The sequence below is a fragment of the Tachypleus tridentatus genome, chromosome 12, assembly GCF_004210375.1.
Source record: "Tachypleus tridentatus isolate NWPU-2018 chromosome 12, ASM421037v1, whole genome shotgun sequence".
NCBI classification, from domain to species: domain Eukaryota; kingdom Metazoa; phylum Arthropoda; class Merostomata; order Xiphosura; family Limulidae; genus Tachypleus; species Tachypleus tridentatus.
In genome coordinates this window covers 49,286,720-49,306,769 of record NC_134836.1, presented here as the reverse complement: position 1 = coordinate 49,306,769, position 20,050 = coordinate 49,286,720, and the positions used below count along the sequence as shown (strand labels likewise).

The 20,050-nt window shown below is 34.4% G+C and overlaps 1 protein-coding gene across 1 annotated transcript in view; it reads right to left on the bottom strand.

Moving 5' to 3' along the window:
- Window positions 1-20,050, bottom strand: part of LOC143233240 (nephrin-like) — a 313,070-nt gene that overhangs the window by 18,305 nt on the left and 274,715 nt on the right. The window contains exons 10-15 of the mRNA XM_076469227.1: window positions 12,364-12,500; window positions 10,003-10,156; window positions 8,679-8,737; window positions 6,469-6,712; window positions 4,962-5,249; window positions 4,089-4,367 (exon numbers count right to left, since the gene is read on the bottom strand). Coding sequence (XP_076325342.1) covers window positions 4,089-4,367; window positions 4,962-5,249; window positions 6,469-6,712; window positions 8,679-8,737; window positions 10,003-10,156; window positions 12,364-12,500 — 1,161 coding nt within the window. The remainder of the gene's footprint in view (window positions 1-4,088; window positions 4,368-4,961; window positions 5,250-6,468; window positions 6,713-8,678; window positions 8,738-10,002; window positions 10,157-12,363; window positions 12,501-20,050) is intronic.

Sequence of the window (20,050 nt, the reverse complement as noted above, 5' to 3'; positions counted from 1 at the left end):
TATATTGTCGTAAAGAGTTGATTAGTGAGGATAATTTTATTTTCACTGTATATTGTCGTAAAGAGTTGATTAGTGAGGATAATTTTATTTTCACTGTATATTGTCGTAAAGAGTTAATTAGTGAGGATAATTTTATTTTCACTGTATATTGTCGTAAAGAGTTGATTAGTGAGGATAATTTTATTTACATTGTATATTGTCGTAAAAAGTTGATTAGTGAGGATAATTTTATTTTCACTGTATATTGTCGTAAAGAGTTGGTTAGTGAGGATAATTTTATTTTAACTGTATATTGTCGTAAAGAGTTGATTAGTGAGGATAATTTTATTTTCACTGTATATTGTCGTAAAGAGTTGATTAGTGAGGATAATTTTATTTTCACTGTATATTGTCGTAAAGAGTTGATTAGTGAGGATAATTTTATTTTCACTGTATATTGTCGTAAAGAGTTAATTAGTGAGGATAATTTTATTTTCACTGTATATTGTCGTAAAGAGTTGATTAGTGAGGATAATTTTATTTACATTGTATATTGTCGTAAAAAGTTGATTAGTGAGGATAAGTTTATTTTCACTGTATATTGTCGTAAAGAGTTGGTTAGTGAGGATAATTTTATTTTCACTGTATATTGTCGTAAAGAGTTGATTAGTGAGGATAATTTTATTTTCACTGTATATTGTCGTAAAGAGTTAATTAGTGAGGATAATTTTATTTTCACTGTATATTGTCGTAAAGAGTTGATTAGTGAGGATAATTTTATTTTCACTGTATATTGTCGTAAAGAGTTGATTAGTGAGGATAATTTTATTTTCACTGTATATTGTCGTAAAGAGTTGATTAGTGAGGATGATTTTATTTTGATTGTATATTGTCGTAAAGAGTTGATTAGTGAGGATAATTTTATTTTCACTGTATATTGTCGTAAGAGTTGATTAGTGAGGATAATTTTATTTACATTGTATATTGTCGTAAAAAGTTGATTAGTGAGGATAATTTTATTTTCACTGTATATTGTCGTAAAGAGTTGATTAGTGAGGATAATTTTATTTTCACTGTATATTGTCGTAAAGAGTTGATTAGTGAGGATAATTTTATTTACATTGTATATTGTCGTAAAGAGTTGATTAGTGAGGATAATTTTATTTTCATTGTATATTGTCGTAAAGAGTTGATTAGTGAGGATAATTTTATTTTCACTGTATATTGTCGTAAGCGGTTAATTTATGGGGAGAATTTGATTGCCATTGTATATTGTGGTGAAACCTTGATTTGTGGGGAGAACTTGATTCCCATTATATATTGTGGTGAAGGATTTATTTGTGGGGGGAATTTGACTGCCATGTATATATTGTAATGCAATGTTGATTTGTGGGAAGAACGTGGCTTCAACATCCAACGCAGAAATAGATTTTCTATCTACAAATAAGGAGAATGAGATATTGGTTTATATGAATTATAGAAACAAAGAAAAGACATATACACGTTATGAATTCAGTGTATCACAAATAAGCAACACTGAAACACACTTGATACTCACACATCATCACAAATAAGCAACACTGAAACACACTTGATGCTCACACATCACCACAAATAAGCAACACTGAAACACACTTGGTACTCACACATCACCACAAATAAGCAACACTGAAACACAGTTGGTACTCACACATCATCACAAATAAGCAACATTGAAACACACTTGGTACTCACACATCACCACAAATAAGCAACACTGAAACACACTTGGTACTCACACATCACTACAAATAAGCAACACTGAAACACACTTGGTACTCACACATCACCACAAATAAGCAACACTGAAACACACTTGATACTCACACATCACCACAAATAAGCAACACTGAAAACACTTGATACTCACACGTCACCACAAACAAGCTGTACTAAAACACACTTGGTACTCACACATCACCACAAATAAGCAACATTGAAACACACTTGGTACTCACACATCACCACAAATAAGCAACACTGAAAGACACTTGGTACTCACACATCACCAAAAATAAGCAACACTGAAAGACACTAGGTATTCACACATCACCACAAATAAGCAACACTGAAAGACACTTGTTACTCACACATCACCACAAATAAGCAACACTGAAACACACTTGGTACTCACACATCACCACAAATAAGCAACATTGAAACACACTTGGTACTCACACATCACCACAAATAAGCAACACTGAAACACACTTGGTACTCACACATCACCACAAATAAGCAACACTGAAACACACTTGGTACTCACACATCACTACAAATAAGCAACACTGAAACACACTTGGTACTCACACATCACTACAAATAATCAACACTGAAACACACTTGTTACTCACACATCACTACAAATAATCAACACTGAAACACACTTGTTACTCACACATCACTACAAATAAGCAACACTGAAACACACTTGATACTCACACATCACCACAAACAAGCTGTACTGAAACACACTTGGTACTCACACATCACTACAAATAAGCAACACTGAAACACACTTGATACTCACACATAACCACAAATAAGCAACACTGAAACACACTTGGTACTCACACATAACCACAAATAAGCAACACTGAAAGACACTTGATACTCACACATCACCACAAATAAGCAACACTGAAAGACACTTGATACTCACACATCACCACAAATAAGCAACATTGAAACACACTTGATACTCACACATCACCACAAATAAGCAACACTGAAACACACTTGATACTCACACATCACCACAAATAAGCAACATTGAAACACACTTGGTACTCACACATCACCACAAATAAGCAGTACTGAAACACACTTGGTACTCACACATCACCACAAATAAGCAGTACTGAAACACACTTGGTACTCACACATCACCACAAATAAGCAACATTGAAACACACTTGATACTCACACATCACCACAAATAAGCAACATTGAAACACACTTGATACTCACACATCACCACAAATAAGCAACATTGAAACACACTTGATACTCACACATCACCACAAATAAGCAACACTGAAACACACTTGATACTCACACATCACCACAAATAAGCAACATTGAAACACACTTGGTACTCACACATCACCACAAATAAGCAACACTGAAACACACTTGGTACTCACACATCACCACAAATAAGCAACACTGAAAAACACTTGGTACTCACACATCACCACAAATAATCAACACTGAAACACACTTGTTACTCACACATCACCACAAATAAGCAACACTGAAAAACACTTGATACTCACACATCACCACAAACAAGCTGTACTGAAACACACTTGGTACTCACACATAACCACAAATAAGCAACACTGAAACACACTTGATACTCACACATCACCACAAATAAGCAACACTGAAAGACACTTGGTACTCACACATAACCACAAATAAGCAACACTGAAACACACTTGATACTCACACATCACCACAAATAAGCAACACTGAAAGACACTTGGTACTCACACATCACCACAAATAAGCAACACTGCAAGACACTTGATACTCACACATCACCACAAATAAGCAACATTGAAACACACTTGATACTCACACATCACCACAAATAAGCAACACTGAAACACACTTGATTCTCATACATCACCACAAATAAGCAACATTGAAACACACTTGGTACTCACACATCACCACAAATAAGCAACATTGAAACACACTTGGTACTCACACATCACCACAAATAAGCAACACTGAAACACACTTGATTCTCATACATCACCACAAATAAGCAACATTGAAACACACTTGGTACTCACACATCACCACAAATAAGCAACACTGAAACACACTTGATACTCACACATCACCACAAATAAGCAACACTGAAACACACTTGATTCTCATACATCACCACAAATAAGCAACATTGAAACACACTTGGTACTCACACATCACCACAAATAAGCAACATTGAAACACACTTGGTACTCACACATCACCACAAATAAGCAGTACTGAAACACACTTGGTACTCACACATCACCACAAATAAGCAACACTGAAACACACTTGATACTCACACATCACCACAACTTCGACTGCCATGGCATCTTTGAGACCGATACCATTGTAAGCATTGCATTCATAGATGCCGCTCACGTCTCGGGTCACTTTTGTCAGTTCTAAGAACGATCTTCCCAATACAAGAGATTTGCTGGTCAGCACAGCTTGCGATCCTAGTTTTGTCCATGATATTGATCCGTAAGTTATAGGATTAGCGTCTATCGAACATTCTAATGTTACATTCTCTCCTTCTACAGCCATCTGATCGTCTGTGAGATTGAAGACTGTAGCGGAATCTGAAACGTGTTTATAGTAAATAACTAACTTGTGGTAAACACCGTCTTCCTTAGAAATCATGAATAACTGATGAATAAAGAATCATTTAATTGAAGGTGTATTATACCTTACATTAATGGAAAACGCTTGTAAATACCGTGTTAAGAAGTCAAACACGCCATAAAACATCACTTGAACAAACTAACGCTTACGTCTAGACTCTTGAAATGGAGGACAAACGTGATATTTTTAATTCTTTGAAGACTAATTAAAAATAAAAATTATGCCAATACTTAAATACATGTTTTCAGTGGAACCTTAGGTCGGTTAAACATCGTAGGTTTGATATTTTTAATGGACTGTCTGTTGAAGAAAGTGGAGACCACGTTTATGTTTCTATACTTAAACCTCGGTACAAAAGCCGAAACGTCTTATCTTGTTAGTTCAACAGGCAGTTAAAGCTCATTAAAGTTCTCAAACCTAAAATATAAATATTACAAACTATAAGCACCTCTAAATACAAGGTTATTTACTGTCAAACAATTAATATTTAACAAAAATATATAACAACAAGTTAACGTTGAGAAAATGATCAAACTACATTCAATTCCTACACAAAACATTTAACTCTACTGTCGCATTCGATGATCCTTCTGAATTCTTAGCAACACAGTGAAAGCTTCCTGAATCTTTCCGAGTTGCATCTCTAAGATGGAGTAACGGGCCTTCTGCAGTAATTCGTGGACTGGTTATCATTTCCTGAGCAAGCGGAAGTGGAACACCATCACGACTCCAGTGGTACCTGACTGTACTAGGATTACCTTTAGCTGATATGTTAACAGTAACTGACTCGCCTTCCAAGACAACCACATCCTTCGCAGACTCCATGAATTCAGGTTTGTCTAAAGAAAGAAAAAATCTATTTATGACTTTATTTTTATTATAATTTAAGAGTTAAAAAGATTTTAGAAGTTCTAGTAAAAACCTACTCATCATTTTATATCTTCGTAACATTGAGATTAATAAGTACTGTGAAGTTTCTACTGAAACTAAATGATGTAAACATGACAAAACTGCTTGCTTGTTTCCTTTCTTTTTGCAAAATAAAATAGTTTACTCTACAGGAAGTAAGAAAATACGAGGTCCCAACTAAATACTCAGTCATACTTGTGCACTTTCTTCACAAACTATATTGTCGCCTTTTCATACTTGTGCACTTACTTCACAAACTATATTTTCGCCCTTTCATACTTGTGCACTTACTTGTTTAGATATTCTGTCGTCCTTTCATACTTGTGCACTTACTTCACTAGATATTCTGCCGCCCTTTCACACTTGTGCACTTACTTCACTAGATATTCTGTCGCCCTTTCATACTTGTGCACTTACTTCTCTAGATATTCTGTCGTCCTTTCATACTTGTGCCCTTACTTCATTAGACATTCCGTCGCCCTTTCATACTTGTGCACTTACTTCACTAGATATTCTGTCGCCCTTTCACACTTGTGCACTTACTTCACTAGATATTTTGTGGCCCATTCATACCTGTGCTCTCATTCATCAGATGTTCTGTCACCTTTTCATAGTTGTGCACTTCACTGTTTCTTTTGTAAGCAAGACTTAAATATCAGGATACAAGACGGAAACCATTTTACTGATGTTGTTTAGTTTCACTTGCTTGACTTCAATATCATTTCAGATTTCATGACATTACTGATCGCTTTGTCTCGTAAGAAGTTGTTTTGTTGATGGGAGTTTAACCTCTTAATTCGTTTTATAACTGACTACTAACACACTTGCTAACATTCGACAGAACTAATGTAGTGTTAAGTTGTTAACTGATCGTGTGATCTGGTCTGGTCTGACGCTTGAGCAATGAAAATTGACAAAGTTATTGATAATTATTCATTTTCCAAATATACTGCATTTCTTATTAGAGGAACTTCATTTCCATTAAGAACTGATTTACTTATATTATTTTTGTGTAAAGCTTTATATTTTAAATAAACTCAGCCCATAGTTAATCAGTTGAGCAAAAACAAAATATACATATATTTTGGCATTGAAATACCATAGTCAAATAGATAATAACTACTAATAGGAGATATTACATATACCAACATAGAACCGACAGAACGAAGTCGTCCCTTGGAGCGCTGTTACTGACGCCGTTGGAGGCGAAACACGTGTAAACAGCCCCATTATCCTTTGGAGTAGCCCACAGTTTGAGGGAGCTGGTGGTTGAATACCCTTCAAAGTCCGAACTGACAGTCTGAACGCGATCCGTTATTATCTCGTGACCGTTCTTCCACCAAGTGACTCGTGATTCCGGATTGCTGCTGTCAGTAGAACAACTAATAGTCACCTGAAGAATAAAACTAGATTACAGTTTTGGATTTTGGTTCGTTGGTGAGCATTTAATCAAGAATTAACTGAATCTTAGGTATCTTGTTTAGCCTAATGTTACAATTAAATTAGAATCAATGTTTTAAAACATCATTCATTGTTTCATATATTCCATTAAATATTGATTTCGTGTGTGTAGTTTATACGATGCTAATGTTAGAAGCTTCAGGCCCGTGATTTTATTCTCATGACTAAGTTTTAAAGTATTCAAAAATATTATGTAGTATCTGACTATAACCATGTTCAAGTTTTCGATTGGATACTTCACATTTACTGCTTAAGACTTATCAGTTTATATATATATACGTGTATATATGTTCAAGCACAATCTACATGGCTGAGGATATCTTTTGATATAACTATTGACTCTCACCAATGCAAATCACCGATCTCTTTAAAAGTTCTAAAAGTTATTGAAACCAACATTTACTGCAAACAAAGTTAAAAACATACCATCTTATGGGACCAATTAAACACTGGCCGATATCTTTAGACCAACCACGCTTCACTGATCACCATTTCTCATTAAACATAGTGACCACAGTTGTTATTTAATATACTAACATCTCTGATACTAAACACAGTTACAATATTTATTATTTTACACAACGACAACACTTATCACTGATTATAGTGAACATAATTTTCATTAAATTTACGTCCAGCCAACTCAGATATTTCGAACCTGAACAGATGTTCAACTTGTATATAATTGTGTACATATTGAAATATGTTAACCCGTTCCTAGTAGTTAAACACTTACTTGGGCTATTTTTTGTATCCACCGCTAGGAATTGAACCTCGGATTTTAGTGTTGTAATTTCGTAGACCCCATCGTTTGGATTTGTGTGTTTTTCATACTGTAGTTAACAAATAGCATCAAACTGTTTATGATTTATTTATAAAGTTTAGTTTTGAAGCCTCTCCATGGGTCTCCCAAGTCTGTAATTCGGCTCTGATTACAAACCATTTAATTCATTGTACACTGATTTACATTTCTCAATACAAGTTATTAGTAACATTATAAATTCAAGAACACATAAGAAAAATGTACAGCTTTACAAGCAGTATACTTCGACATTCCATTATACGTTCTTAGAACCAAAGGGAAGAATAATTATTACTCATCATCAATGATGCATTTAAACACATACATTAAAAGTGACTTAGCGCAGTTGTTCCTAGTTTGAGTTTATGAAAACGTTCTGGAAGTGAATTCAACAGTTGTTCATAAAACTCCCTTTTTTAAAATTTGAAGCTTTAAAAACAGTCAAATACCTTTAAAATGACACATATGATCCATTGTTAAACTTCAACTTAATTGGTATAAGTGAATGATGACCCATTTACTTTTGTCGTGAACTTTATTGCCAGTCTGTCTGAGGCTATCACTCGCTTTAAAGCTATAGACCAATCACACAGCTGGGTAAACAGGAACAAAAGGGGTAAAGCGTCTTACTCAGCCAAGCCTCGAACTTGCAACAATACGACTACGGGTATAAAGTGTGAAGCCACTAAGCCACATTGACTCCCCTGCTGTTAAAAGAGTAATACATGAAAATTCCACACGCATCGTGTTTTAGTGACTAATGCTCGCTCAGATCCCCTGAACATCCGAGATGTGTAAGCTTATGAAAACCGTGTATACCAAGCCACAGTCTCGTATTAATCGTTCTCCATTAAACGGTAATTATATATTTATCCTTTAAATCAACAGTGGAAACTTGAAGGGAAAAAAATATGTAATAATGTAATTTCGTGGTCTTGTGGATCTTAATAAAAACATCGTAACCTGAAGTGGTTCTGTTTCAGAATCAGCGAAACGAGGAAGAAATTCGGATCAGAACTGTTTTTACGACTTATTTGTTAACAGCTTTCGTTGCTTTAGTTCAAGGAAACAGTAATTACAAACACACAATAATTACCTCTTCCCCTGCTTTTGGTTGTGCTGGTTGAACGTTGATGGCGGCTTTCCCAGCAGGAACTAAACATGCGCGAGAAAAAGAAACGGTTTATTTTACTGCAGGTGAGATCGGGCACGTGAAACTTTAAAGAACGTAATTATTCAGGATAGGCTTAAGGTTATCATTTGTTTACTTCTCTTTAAGATATCGAATAAAATATCTGTTAGCAAGTTATGCGAAATAAATAGTTTAGGTAAATTGATTTTTATGTATCGACCTCAGATTCTACAAACAGCATGATAGAAACGCTGAACAAAACTGTAGTTTGAATAATTTGTATACAAGTTGCGTTCTCTCAGTATATTTCAGAAAAACAAAAGAGCAACATGTACATACAACAGTAAAACAAGAACTTTTAACTAAGGCATCCGTCTTATATCTTTATTTATCTAAATGATAGCTCAGAAACTTGACGGTTAACTGTGATATCTGTATTGATCCAGACAGTAGTTCGGAAACTTGAGGGTTAACTGTGATATATTTATTGATCCAGACAGTAGTTCAGAAACGTGAGGGTTAACTGTGACATCTTTATTGATCAAGACGGTAGTTAAGAAACTTGAGGGTTAAATGTGATATTTTTATTCATACAGATAGTAGTTCAAAAACTTGAGGGTTAACTGTGATATCTCAATTGATCCAGACAGTAGTTCAGAAACTTGAGGGTTAACTGTGGTATCTCTATTTATCCAGATGGTAGTACAGAAACTTAAGGGTTAACTGTGATATTTCAATTGATCCAGACAGTAGTTCAGAAAGTTGAGGGTTAACTGTGATATCTTTATTGATTCAGACGGTAGTTCAAAAACTTAAGAATTAACCTAACAGATTGAACAAAGCTCTTTAAGGTGCAGAAATCATTATAAAATTTCCAAACATTTTGTCATTGACAAGGTCTTCAACTCTTTGGCTTATTTTGTACAGATATATATCACACACTATATAACTATTGCTTTAAGCCTTGAAAACTGTTAACCACAAGTATATGTACCAAACCTTCTTTAGATAACTATGAAACTTAAAACATGAGTCTCTACTATCTGTCTATTGTGTATCTAAAATAAGTCTGGTGCTAAGATAATATTTTGTCTGTAACTGTGGCAGTGAAAAAAAAAAGTTAAAATTTCATTGCTTCAAAGATATTTAAACCCGCGCTTAGTTTCCTTTTGTTTGAAGTACTTATTTAAACAAACTATCACATGGGTAAATATTTGGCTTTTCATATTTGCTACTTGTATTGATGAAACTAGCCAAACATTCTCTAATCACAGTCCTGTATACTCACACGTTACAAATATTTTCATGAAAGCTGCGACAGGATGAGAGGTTGCAAGGTTACTAGCTTCACACCGGTAGATGGCGCCATTATCTTCCCGTTGTGCTTTTAATACGAGTTCGTTTGATACACCACTTCCAGCGACACGGGAAAGTGTACTTATCTAGAAAAGTTAGTTTGTGAACATATTTTGATCCAAAGTAAAACGATTATGTTAATGCGACTAGAAACTCACGAGCAATTTTCCTAGCAAGTACTCTAAATGATAAAGAAAGAACATTATACCTAAAGTTAAACATACTTTTCTACAAAACATATATACTTCTATCATCTTAGCAACAGTCGAGGCTATTACGCTAAGAAATGTTTGATATCTTTTAATCGGTTTAAATATTTGGTTTCTATTAAAACTTAATTACTTCTTTTGTAATGCGTAATATTGCTACTGACAATTAGTCACCCATTAGTTAATGGTAATGTCACAGAAATTACTGGCTCTTATTATCAGTTTTTAAAGGAAAAACATTAACTTACAAACGTAGCATATATTTCGTAATTTAAATTAAAGTTCACGATTACGTTTTCTTCTGAGTTTCATAAAACCCATAAACCCAAACATTTGAGGGATAATTCCTTAAACAGTTTTTTTTTTTTTTAATTTCGCACAAAGCTACTCGAGGGCTATCTGTGCTAGCCGTCCATAATTTAGCAGTGTGAGACTAGAGGGAAGGCAGCTAGTCATCACCACCCACCGCCAACTCTTGGGCGACTCTTCAACAACGAATAGTGGGATTGACCGTCACATTATAACGCCCCCACGGCTGAAAGAGCGAGCATGTTTGACGCGACAGGGATGCGAACCCGCGACCCTCAGATTACGAGTCGCCCGCCTTAACACGCTTGGCCATGCCGGGCCTCACTTAAACACACACTGGCGTTTCTTACAATAATAAAATTTTGACTCAGATCACGAATTATAACTTGATGTTGCATTAAGATTCCTGGTTAGTGTATTTTTTACGTACTTTCTGTATCAGTTTTAATATATAAAAACATACACAGGTTTTATATTGTATTGTGTTTAATATCAGTATATAGAAAATATTAAAAGTCACTGTAAATATCCTTTATTGGTATCTAAGATTCTGAATAAAATGTGAAAATACTGAACAGAAAAATTCTCAGTAATAATAACGTATGAAATAACTAACAAAAATTATCATTCTCAGTAATAATAACGTATGAAATAACTAACAAAAATTATCATTCTCAGTAATAATAACGTATGAAATAACTAACAAAAATTATCATTCTCAGTAATAATAACATATGACATAACTAACACAAATTATCATTACAGTAATAATAACGTATGACATAACTAACACAAATTATCGTTACAGTAATAATAACGTATGACATAACTAACACAAATTATCATTCTCAATAATAATAACGTATGGCATAACTAACACAAATTATCATTCTCAATAATAATAACGTATGACATAACTAACACAAATTATCGTTACAGTAATAATAACGTATGACATAACTAACACAAATTATCGTTACAGTAATAATAACGTATGACATAACTAACACAAATTATCATTCTCAATAATAATAACGTATGACATAACTAACACAAATTATCGTTACAGTAATAATAACGTATGACATAACTAACACAAATTACCATTCTCAATAATAATAACGTATGGCATAACTAACACAAATTACCATTCTCAATAATAATAACGTATGGCATAACTAACACAAATTATCATTCTCAATAATAATAACGTATGACATAACTAACACAAATTATCATTCTCAATAATAATAACGTATGACATAACTAACACAAATTATCGTTCTCAGTAATAATAACGTATGACATAACTAACACAAATTATCGTTCTCAGTAATAATAACGTATGGCATAACTAACACAAATTATCATTCTCAATAATAATAACGTATGACATAACTAACACAAATTATCGTTACAGTAATAATAACGTATGACATAACTAACACAAATTACCATTCTCAATAATAATAACGTATGGCACAACTAACACAAATTATCATTCTCAATAATAATAACGTATGGCATAACTAACACAAATTATCATTCTCAATAATAATAACGTATGACATAACTAACACAAATTACCATTCTCAATAATAATAACGTATGGCATAACTAACACAAATTATCGTTCTCAGTAATAATAACGTATGACATAACTAACACAAATTACCATTCTCAATAATAATAACGTATGGCATAACTAACACAAATTATCGTTACAGTAATTCCAAATTGCCAGAGAAAGATTATAAATGAACATAAATTTGTACCTGTGTGTTACCCCGGTACCATTGTAGAGAGGCAATCGGATTGCCTCCAAATGCAACACAGTCAAATCTCAGAATGTCTCCTGCTTGCATTGTTAATCCCTGAGTGTAACCAACTATTGTAGGTTTGTCTGGAGGATCTACAGACACAAAAAAACATTAACAATTAATTCCTCTGTAAAGGGTCATACGACAAACAACACAAGTGTGAGAATTATAAAACCAATTTAAATAAAACATAAAATTAAGTAATAGTTTCGGAGTCCTTATTTTTATCCAATCACAGACATTTATTCTCTCTACTTTTTTTAAATATAATTTTAAGAACTTAATAAACAAAGATATATATTGATTATCTTCGAAAATATAAATTTATTAAACCCAAAAATTTTGCACAAAGCTACAGGAAGGCTATCTGCGCTAGCCATCCCTAATTTATCAATGAAAGCCTAGAGGGATAGAAGCTAATCATCACCACCCACAACCAACTCTTGGGCTACTCTTTTACTATCGGATAGTGGGATTGACCATTACATTATAACGCCTTTACAGTTTTTCAAAGATCCAGCATGTTTGAGGGGACGTGAATTCGAACCCGTGATCCTCAGAATGGAGGTTGAGCGCCCTAACCACCTGGTTATGAAATTGTGTGGCGCTTATTTTCCAATCCATGATATTTTTGACAGATACACTCAATAATACTCCCAATAACACAAATATATTGACCCTCCTTTTCACGGCAAATAATTAACTCAGTTGTTTCGAGCTTTGTTTAAACTAAAAGTTTTTCACATTTGAAATATGTGACAATTTTTTATTGTACACTATATGTCCACTTTCCGATTTTTTTCAGATTTATGTCTTTTCTCTTTACAGCTTCCATTAATGTTTGTTCATGTTTTCTAAAATTTACATCATTTCTTTCGGTTCACTCTTGATTAATGTCTCTCCGTGAAATATCGTATTTGCTTCCACCTGGCTGCGTAACATACATCTACATATATCCATTCATTGCGTTGCATTTGGTAAGAAAAGATCGATTTGATGGACTTCCCGAGTAAAACATCTTGTTTTCAATAGTATTTTCTAATTTAAGATGTTTTAACAGTAGCCAAGTACACTTGATAATTGGACTTCATTCTCTCCAGTTCTAACAGTTATTAGTAGATTGTTCGAAAGAGCGGGTTCACTATAAACTGTTGAAATAATAATAAAAGTTCCAAATGTTCTGGATGAAGAGATTGAATCCTCTTGCAAAAGTCTCAAACATTTGTGAAGTTTTATCCCCCCCTTCAACAGATATAGAATTAAATGTAGGAGGCATAATTATATAAAAAATGTAAATTAGCAGTGGTTAAATAGATTGAAATCACTGGTTTATTATTTTTTGTGTTAAGCTTGTTTTCAACGCTAAACTCAACAATATATTTTGGTTGTTAAATAGATTTATATCACTGGTTTATTATTTTTTGTGTTAAGCTTGTTTTCAACGCTAAACTCAACAACATATTTTGGTTGTTAAATAGATTTGTATCACTGGTTTATTATTTTTCGTGCTAAGCTTGTATTCAACGCTAAACACAACAACACCTTTAGATTGTGTGTAATTAGAATATTCTATTTAGATCTAAATAATCACTGTAGCAGTGTGAAAACATGCCGTTACATAAAGATTAAACTTGCTGATTTCCAGGTGAGAAACTTTAGTGAAACTGTGAAAACAATATCGCATTATCCACTATATTATTTTTGAATGCGATGACGTCCACGTGCTTACAGAGCCACCAGTTTATACCTAAGTTCTTTTACTGCTTCCTTATCTTTCTATCTACATGTACATATTGACATATAAGAGGTAACTGTGTACAATTTAATAATTTATTTACAATACTAACACTTAAATTATTAAGCGATCAACCAAGCAGAGTGAAGCGTTCATAAAAATCACCATGAAAAAAAATCGATTTCTTTCTCTCTATGTTACCGCCATATTGACTCATCTTAACCTAATCTCTTCAGTGCCTTTTCTCGATTCCACTTCTCTAAATGACTATTTGAGTGGGCAGCTTTAAGGACTTGACTTATTAATGATATACCTCTCGAACACCTGAGGCCAGTTAACAGAATAGCTTTTCCACATATACCTTCCTTATGACAAACACGGACAAGTTTATGCTAGTTATAATCTCATGGACGTAAGTGAAATGCAAATATTGTTCAATTAATTTATACACAAGAACTCCACTCGGATACTACTACCATATTTGGTAAAGTTATTATCATTAGCATGTTGTACTACTATTGCCTGTTTATCTCACACGACAGGCAAAATATGTAACCAATAACTGGAACCACAAACGTGACATTCATTGAGATTGATTGATTGTTTTGAATTAAGCACAAAGCTACACAATAGACTATCTGTGCTTTGGCCACCACGGGTATCGAAACCCAGTCTCTAACGGTGTTAATCCGTAACGATTGTGCCTTTGAGCTGCATTAGTCTTCTTTGTTATGAAAAGGTAATATATGGAATATATAAAAACAGATAGACATATAAATAACCAGGGCGTTAAACAGCCAACATATCGAAAGTATGACAGCTCCTAAAAATGAATTTTCATATGCAGTGAATGAGCCTCCACTATATTACATTTATACACAGTTACGTTAGCTGGCTGTTTTACAATGCAGTCTAGGCTTTATACAAAGTCACACTATCTGGCTATGCTGCAATGCAGTCTAGGTTTTATACATAGTCACACTGGATGGATGTTTTACAATGCAGTCTAGGCTTTATACAAAGTCACACTATCTGGCTATGCTGCAATGCAGTCTAGGTTTTATACATAGTCACACTGGATGGATGTTTTACAATGCAGTCTAGGCTTTATACAAAGTCACACTATCTGGCTATGCTGCAATGCAGTCTAGGTTTTATACATAGTCACACTGGATGGCTGTGTTACAATGCAGTCTAGGTTTTATACACAGTCACACTATCTGGCTATGCTGCAATGCAGTCTAGGTTTTATACATAGTCACACTGGATGGCTGTGTTACAATGCAGTCTAGGTTTTATACACAGTCACACTATCTGGCTATGCTACAATGCAGTCTAGGTTTTATACATAGTCACACTGGATGGCTGTGTTACAATGCAGTCTAGGCTTTATACACAGTCACACTAGCTGGCTGTGTTACAATGCAGTTTAAAACTTCTATTTGAAAAAGCAAACAAACGAACTTTCCTATTAATTTCAACATATATATATGTATATAGCCAAGCCACAATGAGGTATCTGGTAAGTCTACCAAGGGGACTCAAACCCCTGAGTTTAGCATTGTAAATCCTTAGAAATACTGCTGTTCATATCTATATATGTGTGTGTGTGACTCAGTTAATCTGTCGTCGGTGATTTAAATACATTTTGTTTTTATTAAACGTGTTTTTTAATAAAATTATTTGTAGAACTGTGTATGTGTCTCACATACGATTATTAGTGAAAAGAAAAATAACAACAGATAAATCACATGACTGATACCATCTTCACTGATTCCAAAAAAATGCTGCGAATTAATTTCTATATCATTAAATACTAAAGAAACACCCGTGGTACCTCCTATAACCCAATATTTATTTCTAATGCACACTAATTTAAACGAGGTAATATTCTTTCACGTGATGTTTTAGTATATGTTATGAAAGAAAGTCTTTAAAAGTTACGATTTCACACGTGCTATACTCAAACTTAGGAGTGAGTTAACCAAGCATCCGAGGGTCATGGGTTCGAATCTCCGTCACACCAAACATGCTCTCCCTTTCAGCCGTGGGGGCGTTATAATGTCACGTTCAATCCTACTATTCGTTGGTAAAAGAGTATCCCAAGTATTGGCAGTGAGTGCTCAGCGGTATGTCTGTGGATTTACAACGCTAAAAACCGGGTTTCGATACCCGTGGTGGGCAAAGCACAGATAGCCCATTGAGTAGCTTTGTGCTTAATTTAAAACAACAAGAACGACTAGCTGCCTTCCCTCTAGTCTTACACTGCAAAATTAGGAACGGCTAGCGCAGATAGCCCTCGTGTAGCTTTGCGTGAAATTCAAAACAAAACAAACCAAACAAATCCTTCTAGTCTCGCTCTGCTAAATTAGGGACGGCTAGCAGAGATAGCCCTCGTGTAGCTTTGCGCGAAATTAAAAACAAACCAAACCAAACCAGACCTAGGAAATATAGCTCGTTCTAATTATATAACGTTTCGTGTTTATTGGTAAATGTTTTTTTTAAGTAAATTAAATTATATTCTTTCTTTAATTTCATTAACAGTAACAGCTAGTTGTAACTTACAGATTTATTTTTTATCATTTTTCATTATTATTGTATATATTTGTATAACATGGGTTAGTTTATACAGTCAGCTTAGTCAGCAAAAGCATTTTATCCGGTGTTCTCGTATCTGGAAAATTGTTCTAGCCGGAAATCTCAATACCTCCAAACAGAAATGCTCATTGTAGCTTAGTGGCACTGCTGTAGCTTTGTTTATGTTTGTTCCTGCCCTTAAGCTTAAGTTGTTAGCTGTCCATTCTGCGATTTAGCCGGAAATTTCAATACCTTCAAACAGAAATGCTCATTGTAGCTTAGTGGCACTGTTGTAGCTTTGTTTATGTTTGTTCCTGCCCTTAAGCTTAAGTTGTTAGCTGTCCATTCTGCGATTTAGCCGGAAATTTCAATACCTCCAAACAGAAATGCTCATCGTAGCTTAGTGGCACTGTTGTAGCTTTGTTTATGTTTGTTCCTGCCCTGAAGCTTAAGTTGTTAGCTGTCCATTCTGCGATTCACGTTTAAAATACTGTAATTATAACTGTTTTTAAATACAGTTTAAGTTTTTTGTATCATTTATTATTGTTTAAAACTATTGTTGTAAGAGATAATATACAAATATTGCACTTAAGAACATTAACAAGGTGTCAAAACATTCTGTAAAATACGAGGGTTTTGGTTTGTTTTGAGAGCTGTCTACGCTTGTTGTCTCTAATTTAGCAGTGACAGACTATAGGGAAGGCAGCTACTTGGTCTACTCTGTTCCAACAAATAATGTGATTGACCTTCACATAACAACGCCCTCATGGCTGAAAGGGCGAACTTGTTCGGTGGTGGGGATTCGATTACACGACCCGCAGATTGCTTATCAAACTCCTCGTCCATTAGACAGGTCCCTCTCGTTAGGGAAACGCTGTCGTAAGTCGAATTTTCGCTTATCCGGCATTGCCCAGATCCAGCAAATGCTGTATAATAAAGCTTTATTGAATTAACCTAAATATATTGAGGAACTCATGTTCCGAGAGATATTTTTGGAATTACGACCAAACGTATCGTTAACAGGGAGTGTACGCAACTGATGAATCAACGTATTTTAATCACCATAAGTTATAACGGTACATTAACTACTGAGGTAAATTTAACCACTGGTGTATGATAACTAAGGCAGAAACAACCGGACAATCAAGTGATATTTCGATATCATTCAAATACGTTTACTCTCGGAATGTTTTAAAACATTCATATATATTGAGATCTTTATGTTTTATTAGGAAAGACCTGTGGAAAGTTACAGGTTCGAATAAAGGCGTTTGAGAGAAGGTAAAATGGTAAAACTACTAAGTTGTTTTTTATCTTTTCCAAAATGAAAATAAATAACAAAATAGAGGAGATGAAAATTATTAACTAATATTAGGCTTAATTATATAAGTGTGTAAATAATTAACTTTTTCAGCCGTGGGTGCATTACAATGTGACGCTCAGTCTCACCGTTCGTTGGTAAAAGAGTAGCCCAATAGTTGTCGGTGGGTGGTGATGACTAGCTACCTTACCTCCAGTACTACGCTGCTAAATTAGAAACGTCTAACGCACTTATCCTTCGTGTAGCTTTGCGCGAAATTCATATCATAATGACATGTTTTGATTTTTGTGTATTTTAATTGCATTTTTATTTATATTCATGCGAATGTTTTCAGGTACGAGTTTTGGTAGAACTAAACTAGTACACTGAAGAGAAAGTGTTCAGTTTGCAGGGTTCCTTGAAATCAGCTGATGTTAGCGTATACCATTACAAAGTTTGCTGCACGTGACAAACTTATATCGTCTCTCATGTAATACCTGTGGTTCTGCTTGTAGAGACAAATATGCTTATGTAACTGTATGTTAGTGTAATGATAATTTATATAATGGTCGTGCCTTTTTGTCTTAATTATTTAACGAACGTCCGAGCACTTGACAGAACTTGAAATACAAAATGTCGTGTTTTAAGATATCCACATAGCTCCTGCATGCCAATTCATTTCAATGCTTTGTTTCTTGTTTGTCTTTTGAACTTCTCGCAAAGCTACACGAAAGATATCTGTAATAGTCGTCCCTAATTTAGCAGTGTAAGACTAGAAGGAAGGCAGTTAGTCATCACCACCCACCGCCAACTCTTGGGCTACTCTTTTACCAACGAATAGTGAGATTGACCGTCACATTATAACACCCCCACGGCTGAAAGGGCGAGCATGTCTTGTGCGACGGGGATTCGAATCCTCGACACTCAGATTACGAGTCGAACGCCTTAACCCACCTGGCCATGCCCGGCCTTTTATTCAACACAATTTCAGTGCACTAAACACGATGACAACGATGAAAAATCCTGCTTCTTTAATAAAATGATTTCTATAAAATATATCAGGTTTCAACGAACTAGTTCCGCCATCTTTAGTGGCTCCGCGGTATGATTTAAAATAAATTTACTTTGAGCTATCTGCTGTGCCCAAAACTCCAGATTTCGGAGTTGTAAGTCCATAAACTTGTTGCTGCTCACCTTCCTGAAGCTCGTAACTGTAAAGGCGTGTAATTTTAAAAACGGGGTTCAGATACATGTGGTGGACAGAGCAAAGATAGCCTATTGGTTTTTTCAAATATTTTAAAGCCATCGCTAGTACCGAAGGATATATAATATTTTGTTTATTCCTCTTTAAGCATAATATGCTGTCTGTGCAAGGCCCACGAAGGATATCGAAACCCAGTTTTCTCATTATAAGCCCATTGACTTACTGCTGTGTCACTGTGTGTGTATGGGGGAGGGATGCTAAAGCAATATTACTTTAAAAGGAATAATTTCGTCATCTCAAATGTCGGGTTTATAGATGTATCCAATAGTCTTAAGGAAAATGATAATAAAATCAAAACCTCAAAATAACTCACCAAGTGTTTCGTTGTTTTTAATTTAAATAAAACGGAAAGGAAACAAAAGCATAACCTTTGTATCTGATTTAGAAATTTTAATGTCATGTAGAATACTTGCTTCATCTAGAACAATTGGGTGATGGAATATTATCCGAAACGCATTGGTCGGTGGTACTAACGATTTACTGGAATAGAACAGAAACAAGATTTTTAACTTAATGTATTATCAGCCTTCAAGAATCTCAACGGAATACATTGCATATACTTATGAATAAGAAATCAGTCATTTGTAAAATGAGATTTCAGTTTTGGTTCATATGAGCTCATTTGTTCTTTCTTATAAAATATAAATATTCTATGAAGGACTGGAAGTTGTTGTAGAAATACTCTTAAAAACGAATAAAGTTATTGAATATATTTACTCCAAAACTCAGACATTTTTAAATAATAAATGGCAAAAAATAGAAATCC